Source organism: Contarinia nasturtii, unplaced genomic scaffold (genome assembly GCF_009176525.2).
Source record: "Contarinia nasturtii isolate CC-2019 unplaced genomic scaffold, AAFC_CNas_1.1 Cnas_scaffold_78, whole genome shotgun sequence".
NCBI classification, from domain to species: Eukaryota; Metazoa; Arthropoda; class Insecta; order Diptera; family Cecidomyiidae; genus Contarinia; species Contarinia nasturtii.
Genome location: NW_022197436.1, coordinates 1,251,714 through 1,264,912, shown reverse-complemented (window position 1 = coordinate 1,264,912; position 13,199 = coordinate 1,251,714). Strand labels below are relative to the sequence as shown.

At 32.4% G+C, this 13,199-nt stretch overlaps 4 protein-coding genes across 8 annotated transcripts; 2 read left to right on the top strand and 2 right to left on the bottom strand.

Annotated features, from left to right (window-relative positions):
- Positions 1–1,570: 1,570 nt before the first annotated feature.
- LOC116336636 (serine/threonine-protein phosphatase 6 regulatory ankyrin repeat subunit A-like) lies at positions 1,571–4,991 on the bottom strand. Of its 2 annotated transcripts, XM_031760612.1 has the most exons (10): positions 4,774–4,991; positions 3,377–3,475; positions 3,207–3,305; positions 3,038–3,136; positions 2,831–2,929; positions 2,668–2,766; positions 2,491–2,589; positions 2,323–2,421; positions 2,209–2,259; positions 1,572–2,120 (listed from the first exon to the last, which is right to left on the bottom strand). In XM_031760612.1, exons 1-10 carry the CDS (start codon positions 4,874–4,876, stop codon positions 2,104–2,106), a joined length of 864 nt encoding a protein of 287 aa, XP_031616472.1. In that variant the 5' UTR covers positions 4,877–4,991; the 3' UTR covers positions 1,572–2,103. The 2 variants fall into 2 exon arrangements, with proteins under 2 accessions (XP_031616479.1, XP_031616472.1); XM_031760619.1 differs by lacking the exon at positions 4,774–4,991 and having other exon boundaries at positions 1,571–2,120; positions 3,207–3,321; positions 3,377–3,476.
- A 1,033-nt stretch (positions 4,992–6,024) lies between these two features.
- LOC116337845 lies at positions 6,025–7,137 on the top strand. The gene is made up of 2 exons (XM_031762779.1): positions 6,025–6,207; positions 6,274–7,137. The coding sequence occupies exons 1-2, from the start codon at positions 6,138–6,140 to the stop codon at positions 7,008–7,010; spliced, it is 807 nt and encodes a 268-aa protein (XP_031618639.1). The 5' UTR covers positions 6,025–6,137; the 3' UTR covers positions 7,011–7,137.
- Positions 7,138–7,718: 581 nt separating this feature from the next.
- Positions 7,719–10,142, top strand: LOC116337182 (peptide transporter family 1-like). 4 transcript variants are annotated; one of them, XM_031761574.1, is made up of 6 exons: positions 7,719–8,178; positions 8,442–8,582; positions 8,634–8,939; positions 9,060–9,137; positions 9,203–9,288; positions 9,351–10,142. In XM_031761574.1, the coding sequence occupies exons 1-6, from the start codon at positions 8,148–8,150 to the stop codon at positions 10,113–10,115; spliced, it is 1,407 nt and encodes a 468-aa protein (XP_031617434.1). In that variant the 5' UTR covers positions 7,719–8,147; the 3' UTR covers positions 10,116–10,142. The 4 variants fall into 4 exon arrangements, with proteins under 4 accessions (XP_031617434.1, XP_031617442.1, XP_031617449.1 ...); XM_031761582.1 differs by having other exon boundaries at positions 8,634–9,137; positions 9,351–9,899; positions 9,961–10,142; XM_031761589.1 differs by having other exon boundaries at positions 8,901–9,137.
- Positions 10,143–10,291: 149 nt separating this feature from the next.
- On the bottom strand, positions 10,292–11,302 carry LOC116338088 (uncharacterized oxidoreductase TM_0325-like). Its single transcript, XM_031763150.1, has 2 exons — positions 10,737–11,302; positions 10,292–10,672 (listed from the first exon to the last, which is right to left on the bottom strand). Exons 1-2 carry the CDS (start codon positions 11,214–11,216, stop codon positions 10,373–10,375), a joined length of 780 nt encoding a protein of 259 aa, XP_031619010.1. The 5' UTR covers positions 11,217–11,302; the 3' UTR covers positions 10,292–10,372.
- Positions 11,303–13,199: the final 1,897 nt, after the last annotated feature.

The following is a 13,199-nucleotide window of genomic DNA, read 5'->3' as shown; positions in this document are numbered from 1 at the left end:
AAATGTATATGGAGATGCAGTTCCTTTCAACAATTTACTTGATGCATTTGCAAGTAATGATGTGCGCATTGAGAACCTGCAATTACAATGTTACAGTGGCGTATGGGATGAGGCTACCACAGAAAGCGTAACAAAGCTGACATTTTTGGAGAAATTAGAGTTGAAAACAATTTCAGAGGAGCAATTGATTCATATCGCTCGTTATCTACCCAAACTCAAAGAAATTGCAGTCTTCGGATTTGGGACACAATTTGGCATTGCCGGAATCATAAAAATACTAAAAATTGGACAAAATTTAACTACATTGAGAATTTGTGATAATTTTTGTCCTGGCACCATCACTTTAGAAGATTATGAACACATGTTGGCATTGGTCAAAGGTCGCATCAGACTCACTATGCGAACTACTAACAAAATACCCATTCATGTTCCCGAAGATGTATTGGATGCGAATCGTGAATGGTTGAATATTTCGTGTTTAGAAAATAGTCCTACAGTATTTGTACAAATAGTACACCATAGAAATGTACCACGGCCTCTATAGAAATGTATCATTGAAACTTTCTTTTCCAACCAAATAAAAATCAATATTTTTTTTTTTTTTTGAAAATCAAAAATGCATTACTTCATATTTATTTCATAAATAAAAACATTATTCATAGTTAGCACCGGCTACCACCTAGATTGATGGCTAAAATTTAATTGTCTGCGATTTAAAAAATCGAAACATTTTTTTTATATTCGACGTATGCGTTTCTTGGTCACAATCCTGCTAAAAAATAGATCTGCGCAGACTTCACTGTGTCAGGGGGAGGAGTATCGTTCTCGGTGGCAAAGACAATCGAAATTTCGGACTGAAGAAGTGGAATCGTCTGTGCAGACAATAAATTTGGATTTTGTCATCTGGATATTTCAGCTAATCTGGATAACGTGAGGCGATGATATGGAGTGAAAACAATAGAAGTGATTGTTGTATTGTATAGGCATAAAAATACTACCATCTATTGTTTTCATTTCGTATCATCGCCTAACGTTATCTAGATGAGCTGAAATATCCAGATGACAAAATCCAAATATATTGTCTGCGTCTGTGCCACCAATTTGCCGAATCATTAAATAAACCACAGAAACAGATCAATAAACACACTATTACAGCAGCCATTCGTTGCAAACCATTGTATCCATTTAATGATATACGGGACTTTTTCGACGGCATGATTTCTTTGCGCGTCCGACACGAAGCGAACCAAACAAATTTCTTATCACTGCTCGAGATTTTTTTAGCAGCCGTTTGTTGTTGTTGCTATTGCATGAATTCAAACTTTGAAGTCAGAACATTAAATTCGAATGATTGAAAGTACTGAATAAAAGCTTTATGTAATATTCCATATAACTAGCAATCTTTTTATGAAACATTTTGCGATACTCATATGAGAACGATCGAGAATAAATAAGACCTCTACACACAATTTATTGAATTGAAACTTTAAGGCACGATTTCATTGAACTGTGGCACCAAGGTAAATTCTATTATATTTTAATGATTTTGTAATTACAGTAATTATAAATCAATATATTATTTAAAAATAGATGCAAAGTATAACACTGAAAAATTATGACTAAATATTTATTGTGAAAAAAGCTAAAATGTGTGCATATTCGTTAATAAACACAAATAAAAAATAATTCTGAGCCCACAGCAAACCTATTCAAAAGAAGGCAACACAATTTTTTCGGATGATTAAGTATAACGATACGATTGAGTTAGATCAACCTATACACTTTTGAGGTGAGATATGCTTAAGAACCGGGGTACCACTAAAATGGTTTTTATATTTTACGACTTCAGGTCGTTTTCAGCAAATTCGAGATGAAAAAAGTGGTAATGCTTTGATACAAAATAGACTGCTTTCAAATTTTACCGAAATTTTACATCGTGTAAACTGCCAATACCTCCTCGGTAGACTTTGAATCACATTACAGCAGTTTTTTCGCGTCGAATTTGATAAAAACGACCTGAAATCGCAACAAATAAAAAAAATATTACGATAAATTATATGATGTGCATTATATTTTTTTATCAGATGGATTTATTTATAATTTTCATTCGGCTTTGTCACCTGAAACGAGATTTTTTGACACTTAAAATTATTCATTTTTTCACATTTTTATTATCAAGTTTTAATTTTTTAGTTTTCTTATAATTACCGTCATTCTTTGTATCAAAGTCCATTAGATAGTAAGCAATACGTTTGTGACCTGAAAAAAAATGCTTCACTAAGATGCTTTTTATTTAAAAGATAAAAAAGTATGCCTAATTACCAAATACGTTCGCCAGCGTGAGTGCAGTATCATTTTCATTATTTCGAGCATTTATATTGGCACCATATTTAATCAGCAATTTAATAGTCTCAAGGTTGCCTAACAGAGGATTTTTCGTAATATTTGTTACTGAATGATGGTATTATTTCGTATGTAAGTAATAATTACCATGCTGGGCAGCTTTATGGAGTGGTGTTTCTTTGTCTTCATTTTCAACATTCACGTTTGCTCCATGCTTAATTAGATATCTAACTGTATCTGTGTCGCCTAAAAAGCATCAAATGTTATGATATTCAACTTTTAATTAAAACTATTGTCTCGTAACTGTGAAAAGAACGTCATTACCATTTGAAGCAGCCCAGAAAAGTGGCGTTTGTTTATTTTCATTTTCGACATTTACTTTCGATCCATGATCAATTAGATATTTAACTGCTTCCGTGTTACCTAGAAGGCATGAAAAGGGATAGAATTAAACATCTCTCTTAATTAGGACATACGTTTTAACTACCTCGTTTAATAGCAGCATGAAGTGGTAATTCTCTAATTTTGCTTATAGCATTTACATTTGCACCGTGATCGATTAAAATTTTAATTATTTCAATGTGACCTGGAAAGCAAAAACTTGATTGAGATAAATTTTCGTTCAAAATCCGTGATAATTAACGATATTTTTCAATTTTTCTTCGAAAAGATATTTGGAAAAGTGTGCAATTACCACTATAAGAAGCCTTGTGTAATGGTATGTCTTCATCAAAATTTCGGACATTTACATTCGCACCATGTTCGATTAAGCATTTAACTACATCAGTATGACCTAAAAATCATAAAAAACAATGACACTCACTGAAACCATTTCTTTCAAATTCAGAAAAGGGCATAATTACCATTTAAAGCGGGCCAGAAAAGTGGTGTTTCATTCTTTTTATTTACAGCGTTTACATTCGCTCCCATTTCGATCAAGTATTTGACTGCATCAGTATGACCTGCAAACCATGAATACTGATATCATTGATACTTGAATGTCTCTTAATTCAGAAAAAAAGTGTACAATTACCACTATGAGCTGCCACATGAAGTGGTGTTTCTTTGTCTTCATCTTCGACATTCACACTCACTCCTTGATCGATTAATGTTTTGATTACTTCTACGTCCCCTAGGAAACATGAAAAGTTTTATAAATTTCACGTCAGTGATGCTGAATAATCACTTTGTTGTATAATGTTTGTTTTATACTAGTGGGTTAGGTGTCTCGCACATTATGATTATGGACAAATATTAAAATGATCGCAACGAACATATTGAATTGAAACCAGCAATTCAAGTCAATGAAAACTACTTTTGCCTAATGAATAAAATAAAATAGCACAGTATGCCGTTTAACTGGTTGCCGTTTCGTTTGATATATTTCATACAAAGATCGATACATTTTTTTTATTTCAGAATGCAAAAGACAGACAATATATTTAGATTTCGTCATCTGGATATTTCAGCTCATCTGGATAACGTTAGGCGATGATACGAAATGAAAACAATAGAAGTGATTGTTATAGTTATGGTAGTATTTTTATACCTGTACAATACAACAATCACTTCCATTATTTTCATTTCGTATCATCGCTTAACGTTATCCAGATGAGCTGAAATATCCAGATGACGAAATCTAAATATATTGTCTGGCAAAAGATAACAAAAAAATATTAATTTAAAAAACCATTTGAAGTGTAATCAAATAAGAAAGCAATTATTATCTCAAACGTGGTATCCATTCAACTTGTCAATTTTTCAGAAAATATATTGAACTAACTGGTCAGTTGAATCACTTAGAATAAATCAACATTACTAGATAAATGTCTTCAAATGCGTTACTGAAAAAAGTCAGTCAGCAAAAGCGTTATAAAATATATGGACGGTGTCACGCTTTTGTTGGCGAACTTTTTTATATAACGCGTCACATACAGTTTTTGACACTATTGCTGACGTACTTTTTTCTATAACGCACTTGAAGACATTTATCTACTAATGCTGATTTATTCTAGGCGGTTCAGTTGAGCTGACAGTACGTTAGCCAGCTAAATGAGCTAAAAAAATAGACGTTATTGTTTTAATGATGAATCACTTCTCTTGTTTTAATAGTAGTCATTGTTAATTATAACAATAACTTCTATTGTTTTGGCCCATTTAGCTGGCTAACGTACTGTCAGCTCAACTGACCAGTTAGTTCAATATATTGTCTGCAATTTTTTTCCTCCCAAATTATGGATGCAGACATTTAATATATCCAGACACACACATTATTATCAAGCTAAAGTGTTACTCTCTTTGAATAGAACGAAAAAAAATCTCAGAGAGGAACACAAGTGGACAAACCTATTTCTATATTTCCAATTTTATTCCCTCTCAATCATTTATATTATGGATTTTTTTGATGAAAATCAAAAAAAAAAAAATTACCAATTCGAGCGGCATCAATCATCTGTTGGCCAACATCAGAAAATGCACGAACTTGAATTGCGCACACAAAAAATAATACAAGAAATCTCTTAACTCTCATCATTACGGAAGAAATAAACAATATTATTAATTATTTTCTACAAATTTAAGAGGAAAACGTACTATAAATCTATTTTATATATATTTTGGAAATGCGTTCGTTCTCAATCGAATATAGAAGACTTCTGATGTTCGAATTTACTTGATATGTGATTTTATATTAAGTTTGGCTTTGATCAATCCACATTTATATACATGGTTGGTATGAAACAATCTTCTGGTTAATTGTAAACAAGGGAGATTATTTTTTCATAGTTCTTTCAACATTTTTATTCGTATTTTTAATTCTTATTCTACTGTGTTATCTGCTTAAAAGATTCGTTCGCATTCTGTGAGCAACGTAGGAATATTAAGTAAAAACGAGATTCAAAGTTCATTTGCATCCACGTGAACAACAAGATACAGCTTAATCAGTCAATACACACACAAAATACTAGTGGTAGAATTATGTAAATGTCCATCACGCCAAATATCAAGTGTCGATTTTACGAAAATATCAATAGATTTTTTGATAACTACATTTGCAATATACCAACACATTTAAACAATTCTACTACTAGTGTTTTGAGTGTGTGCACATTGAACAAGAAAATAAACATTCAAATGAAAGCTTGCCAAATTTTGGACTTTCTCATTGATGATAATACAATTTTTATAAAAAATATAATAATCACATGTTATTAACATGTTTTTATTTTATTTTTTAAAAAGCAACGGAGACAACAAAATAACAAGATACTGGCAAACAGTAAAAATTCCAATGAGGTCATACCAAGTTATGGATTTTCCCAGTATTGATAATAGAATTGCAATAATCATGTGCATTAAAGGACAGAATATGGTAACGGATTAAAAAAAGTTGTCTCTTATTCATAATTAATAATGACTCATAACTTATTTAGAAAGTGTAACAATCAAAGGCAATCGAATGTAAACTCGAAAAAACTAAACTCTGATTAAAAGATAGAGGATTGCACACGCTGCAATAAAGAAAACAGAGCAAATTTATTATTCATATAAATGACGTTTTCTGACGTTTTTGTGTGCTTACATTAGAAAGAGTTCAAAAGGTATCGATAATACACAAAATGCATTGCTCTTAAATTTAATTCATTTCTTCTCGTACTTTGCAAAACTATATAAAATCATAGCTCGGCAATATCTGAACATTTTCAATTATACATCTCGTCGCAACTTATTCAAGTTGAGGCTCCAGATTTTTTTATTTTACGAAATTCAAAGAAGTCATTTACTTAATTTTCGAAATGAAATTATCGTCTTGTTTTTTTATGTTGTGCACATTTGTGTGTGCCACCGAAATTACAGCACAACGCAGTGAGTATATTTAATATTGTTTTTTTATTTTTATCAATTCAAAGTCTATAATTACTTTTCATGTAGCACCCAAGCCTGATTTAACGGTTCGCTCGGGCGATGTTCAATTGAAAAAGTTTCCAGCAGGCACCAGATTCTATAAATCTCGTCCCTTATATCCAAAACAGTCAAAAATGACTAAATATATGATGCATCGGGTAAGAGTAAATGACTGGTCTGGTCAATATTTTGCCCTTAGCCAGTCAGTTACGTATCTTTATGCAAAGGATTATTTGACGGGTGAAAAAGGCGGAGTTTACTTGAAAACTTATGAACTTAAAAATGATTTTGAAGTGCTACTCATTAAAAATAAGCAATTTGCCGATGGTTATTATAATCAACACATCAAAGCAGACAAACTAAAAGGTTTTTTCAAAGAGCATGGCTTGGGATACATTCAAGATAACGGAAATATTCCAGATTCTCAGCTCACCACAATATCTCTAGATTTGAAATATTATTTTAAGAATCTAAATGTACCATTGGTTTCGACGCTTAATAATCTCGGTTTCGCTCTTGAATGTCCGCATGACAATAAGAATAATGAAATCATTCTTCCGCCCAACATGAAATGGGAAAATATTTTGCGAGAAGTTCAAAGCAAAGTGTTGGTATATGGATTGCATCCAGTAGCTGATCCGGACGCATTTCAAGAATTTGATAATATCGATGCCGTAGTACCACCGTATAAGAAACTTATTGACGAACAAAAAAGAATAATAGACGCCGAAAGACAAGATAGTGCAGATATAATTGTATACTAAACTCTTCCACAAACTATAAACATTCTGAATAAAACTTCAGAAATTCCTATATTCGTTGTGGTAATATAATGTTAGCAGTAATCATACTTGACGTTACTGCTTAGTATGAAAGTAGTTTATTTGAAAAAAAAAAAAAAAAAAAACAATCTGTTCGATAATTAATTGTTAAAAATACAAAAAAATACTTTTAAAAAATCAAGGGAAAATAAAAAAAAACATATCAAAATGAGATTCGATTTGTGTTTTATTCAGCATGTTTTTTATCTCTTAAAGACTAGATAAGACTCAATCAAAAAACTTATAGTTATACGACATAAAATTGTCAAAAAAGTAAATAAATTGATACAAAATCCTATTCAGCCTTAATTCTGGTAACAATTGATTTTCTTCATTAAAAATCATCGAATGCCATTTTATATAAGTGTTGTATGAATTTTTTCAAAGGTCCAAAAAAACCACCTGCACATGTACGCTTACGTTACTGTTTTAGCCTGTATTCAGAATGCACAGATGAAATATCTACCAACTATTTTCGACAAAAAAATTGATATCAGAAATGTTTTGTTTCAAATTTTGATTTTGTCACTCGTTCTTCATCTCAATAAACGTTTTTATTGTATATGGTATATAAAAAACAAATAGCATACATTTGGATAGCGGTAATATTGATACGGTTTTATTTCAGTTTTTGTAGTCACATTGTCGTTTGCACACGTTGAATATTTAGTTTGCGATTTTGATCACACGGTTATAGTTGTTTTCTCTCAATTTACGTGTTGCTGATGATGAAAAGAGTTTTGTCGAAATGCATACAAAAGTTCATTGAATCTTGTTATAAATAAATAATATTCTTCCATTGTGAAATCAATCTAAAGTGCTTTTTTACTTTCAGCGATTTAATTTATCGCTACATCACGGTTCACTGTTCACAAACTATGATTTATTATCTGAAAACGCATATGGAAATGTTCCATCAGTTGTCATTTACATAAACAATAAAATTGCTAAGCGTAAAAATAAAATAAAGACGCGTTTTATTCCTGAGCACAAAGGCAATCAAAAACAATAATAATTTTCAAATATTTGAAGAAATATTCAACAAGAGTCTTATAGAATCCATAACATTCGCTATCAGAAATGGGACACTCCGTTGGGCAGGCATTCAAGAGTAAGAACACGCTTGTTAAAAGTTAAATACACTCAGAGTTTTCTGAAATTTTATGGCGATTTTTAATTGGTTCACTGAGCTTATACTATTTTAAAGTATTTTATTACCAAAACGAGCAACTTGGATACCATACTGATTAAAACATCTGCAAAATGTTTCACGTGACATCCATGTGTTCTGTTTATTAGTAAAATAACAAGAGAACTTACTTATTCGAAGATAATAGCGAAACTCTAAATTTATTACCTCTCAAATCATTTCAGAGGAAATTAACAAAGACAATATTACAAACACACTGTCAAATGTCGAAAAGGCTGAACCACAAAAGATTACGTATCCAAAACGAATATTTCTTATCATTGGCAATGAATTTTGTGAGCGATTTAATTTCAATGGAATGAAAGGTAAACCATAGAATCTAAAAGCAAAAAGGTGTAAACTTTACATTTTTTTAGCAATTTTGGCGCTTTACTTGAAAGACAAACTCGGTTTTACTGAGAATGATGCCACAGTACTGTTTCATACATTGGTAATGATGTTGTACTTCACGTGCATTTTTGGAGCCATTTTGTCTGACGTGTGGTTGGGAAAATTCAAAATCATTGTTTATTTATCAATTTTATACGCCATTGGAAGCACAATCATTTCAATCGGTGTTATCCCAACCATTGCAATATCACCTAAAATTGCACTTTACATCGGATTGATATTTATCGCTTTAGGTAGCGGTGGTATAAAATCATGTGTTATTGCTCTTGGAGGTGATCAATTTAAATTGCCTGAACAAAGCGAACAAATGACCACTTATTTCTCCATGTTTTACTTTACGACTCATGCTGGTGCATTCGTTTCAACATTGATCATTCCCATTCTAAGATCAGACATACATTGTTTCGGTGAAAATGTTTGCTATTCGCTTGCATTTGGAGTACCCGCATTGCTTATGATTACAGCTATACGTATGTTTTAATTTCAATTTATAGAAGAGACTTCTTGTTGAGATGTTTCTTTGTATTTTTTTCAGTGCTCTTCATACTGGGTAAATCATCTTACACATATGTTCAAACGTCATCCGAAAATATGTTGATGCAAATGTTGAAATGCATATGGGTAAGCACTTGAATGATCCTGAATTCTAGTTGAAATTGAGAAATAATTTATCTCTCTTATAGAATGCAATGATCGTCAAACGCCGCGAGGGAAAAACTAAGCCACGTGAAAATTTGCTTGATTATTCGATTGAAACGTATGGAGAACAAATGGTGAATGAGACGCGAATCATGTTAAAAATTTTGGTACTTTATTTACCTGTGCCTTTCTTTTGGGCATTACATTTTCAAACTGGGTCACGTTGGACGTTTCAAGCGAATAAAATGAACGGTGACATTCAATTCTACACTATCAAACCGGATCAAATGCAAATGATTGAATCAATATTTATACTCACATTCATTCCATTGTGTGAGCTTGTTATTTATCCATTGTTGAGCAAAATCGGTATACGACGTCCATTACAGAAACTTACAATTGGTGGCATTTTGATGGGAATCTCATTCGTCCTATCTGCAGGTGTCCAATACCAAATTGAATCGATGCCGCTAAATTCTGTGAATATGTTGTGGCAAATACCACAGTACGTTTTTCTGACTATGGGCGAAGCCGTGCTCGCAGTAACCGGCCTATCGTTTTCATATGAAGAAGCTCCACAGAGCATGAAATCGGTTGTATTATCATTTTGGTATTTTGAAGTTGCTCTTGGTAATATAATTCTCATTTTTATAGCCGGATTGGAATTGTTTGAATCGCGTACATATGAATTTCTTTTTTTCTCGGTATTAATGTTTTGCAGTATGTTTGTATTCGCAGTTCTTGCTTATAATTATGAAAAATTAAAAAAAACTGAAAAAACTTCCTTTCAATCACGTTTTATTAAATGATGCGAAAAAAGAGAAAATTTAAATTACTGCCCCATTGTACTCAATTAATTTTAAAATGTTTTCATTGAGATAATTTGATCAACAGTGAAAGTGTTAACTGATAGATTTATCGAAATATCAACTAAATGTAATTAATTTTTATATTTCCATGAATAAAGTTTTATATTTTTACAGTTGATAAAACATATTGCATTGAAATTTATTGAAGAAAAGCAAAGAAAAGTTACATAAAATGAAAGTACAGAACTGATTTTATGCTAATCCAATTCTTTGCTTACAAGTGAAATCCCCCCATCAACAAGAAGCAAAGCTCCATTAATGAATGATGCTGTTTCATTATTGGCCAAAAATGCGATCGCATTGCTCGTATCTGATACTTCACCTACGCGTCCAACTGGATAGCCGTTTGCCACTTCATTGTATAAATGTTCAGCCAACTCTGGAGAATATACTGATCCAAGGTAGGGTCTTGAAAAATCTGTTCGAACATGGCCTGGATTGATCGCATTCACTCTGATTCCCAAGGGAGCGAGATCCAATGCAGAGCATTTGGTGAACTGTGAAATATTTTGGTGGTTTTCAATTTTTTTACGATTTGATTTAATAATTATATTTTATTACTTGATCCAAAGCCGCTTTTGATATGCTATAAGACATTGAATTTTGAACAGGTTTCAATCCAGCTACGCTCGACACATTGACAATATTTCCCATTCTTTTTTTGAGATGTGGTACACATAGTTTGGTTAATATAATAACACTACGCAAATTTGTATCAATTACTCGATCAAAGTCGGCGACATTCACATCAACAACATTATCGTAAATTCCAAATCCAGCATTGTTCACCAACACATCCAAATTTCCAAAGTATTTGATCGTTTCATTCACAATTCGTTCAGTATCTTTAGTAACATCTGCCACAATAGGCAAAACTTGACAGCCCATTTCCTTGATTTCATCAGCTACTTTATTCAGACGCTCCTCATTTCTGCCAAAAATTGAAACCTTTGCACCTAGTCGAGCGAAATTTCGAGCTGCATCGGCACCAATTCCACTGCTAGCACCACTTATCAACACTACTTTACCACTGAAACTCATTTTTTTACAATTTTAATTTCGAAAATTTCGACTATATTCAATAGGTGATCGCTGTAGGTGATACAAACTCACTTGTGAATATTTGTTGATTGGTGCGCGTATATTTATACTGTATGTTTTATGGTATATTGCAAGTATTCATGCAATTGTGTATGTATTGTAATTATATGCAAATAATGGTTAATAAACGAACGTCACAGACGTTCAAAGTATTACTGTTCATAATGGGTTTATTTAATTATTTGTTTTGATCAATATTTAAAAAAACTTGGGCGAAAAGTCCACTTTCGTGGCTCATTGTAAACAAACCAAACCTATGATTTCAAACCAGTACTACGGTTTTGATCAAACTTCGTCAGATACAGATGATGACTTTTAGTGTCCTCTTCTCAGTCTATGTATTTCGGATGGATATCCATCCGAGATATTTTAGAATATCTGGATATTTAACGCAACTGCACAGAGCCAGAGCTGTGTGCGTCGCACATATAATCTACGGTATGTCGCTACACGAAAAATACCGGCTATGTGTGATTGTGTACGTGCGGAACTTGATACACATATACGTAGCGACTTACCGTAGATTCTATTTGCGACGCACACAGCTCTGGCGCTGTGCAGTTCCGTTGAATATCCAGATATTCTAAAATATTTCGGATGGATATCCATCCGAAATACATAGACTGCCTCTTCTCAACTGGATAAAGCTTATTGGCCGATGAACAACCTGCACTGCCACTACGTTTGGCTATAATATGTAACACTAGATTTTTGGAACTAAATTCAATTCAATAATTCTCAAAAATCAAAACCTTTAAAATTCTTATTTTATTTGGAAAGTATTATACAACATATTTCCGACTTTGGGGCGTACAGCGCCCGTAGTGCATTTTTGTATGGGAATTGGTTGTTTTATTTTGAAGTTGAATTTTGGCGCTGTTTTTAAGGTGGATGTATATACAAAACCTTTCTATTTATTACTTATACTGTTTAATGTATTTTTATGGCTTTTATCGCTGCATTGACGCACTCTCCGAAGTATAGAATATTGAACTTTACCCAAATGGTTGAATTGCGGACTTACACGGAGTATGAACGGAGCTGTGCGGAGATAGACGAGAATTGTATTAAGAATATGCGTACGCATAGTAACCATTGCGCGCACACTAATTTACTTTCATCCGATTTACTCTCATCCGTTGTATGCTGTTTTCGTCTATCTCCGCACAGCTCCGCTCATACTCCGTGTAAGTCCGCTATTTAACCATTTGGGTAACATTCTTTTTTGCGACATCTTCTACGTTGAACCATAAAAAAATTAATCGAGATTTTGAGTTAAATTGTGTTATTAAACAATTCACTGCAACAATCCAACTGTTCTGGTGTGTTTTTTTAAATATAAATATCCAACGTTCTTAAAAATCTATTTTTACTCGAGATCAAAGAAATACTTCTTATCTTATCACATTCCATATGTATGTGGACGATGAAACGGGCATTCTTTACTTTGACATCTTAATGCAGTCAAATGCGCAAAATTATCACAGAGAACAAAATTTGTTGAATAAAAAAAATTTATAAAATAATAAATGGTTTACAAATATATGTATCATATACGACCGTTCACGATCATCAAACAATATATGACGACAACGAGACCGATTTGCTGTGTCCGTTTCAACAAATTGAGAAAATAAAATGACTCCTTTTGCAGAGACTTATACAGATTTTAAAACACAATCCATTCGAGATAGATTGAATTTCCGATTAGAAATCATTTGCGTTTGGTTCTACCACCGTTTCAACAATTTCCCAAATTTTTAGTTCTGGCACGAGTTCAGGAAATATGCCAAAAATCGAAAAATCTACTTTTTTACCAAAAAAAAGAAAACCACCATAAACGATATTTTCCTGCAATTTTGGCTGTTCAAAAAAAGTTCCAGATTTAGAAGCCTTGAAAACTAGAAAAAGACGATATTCGAT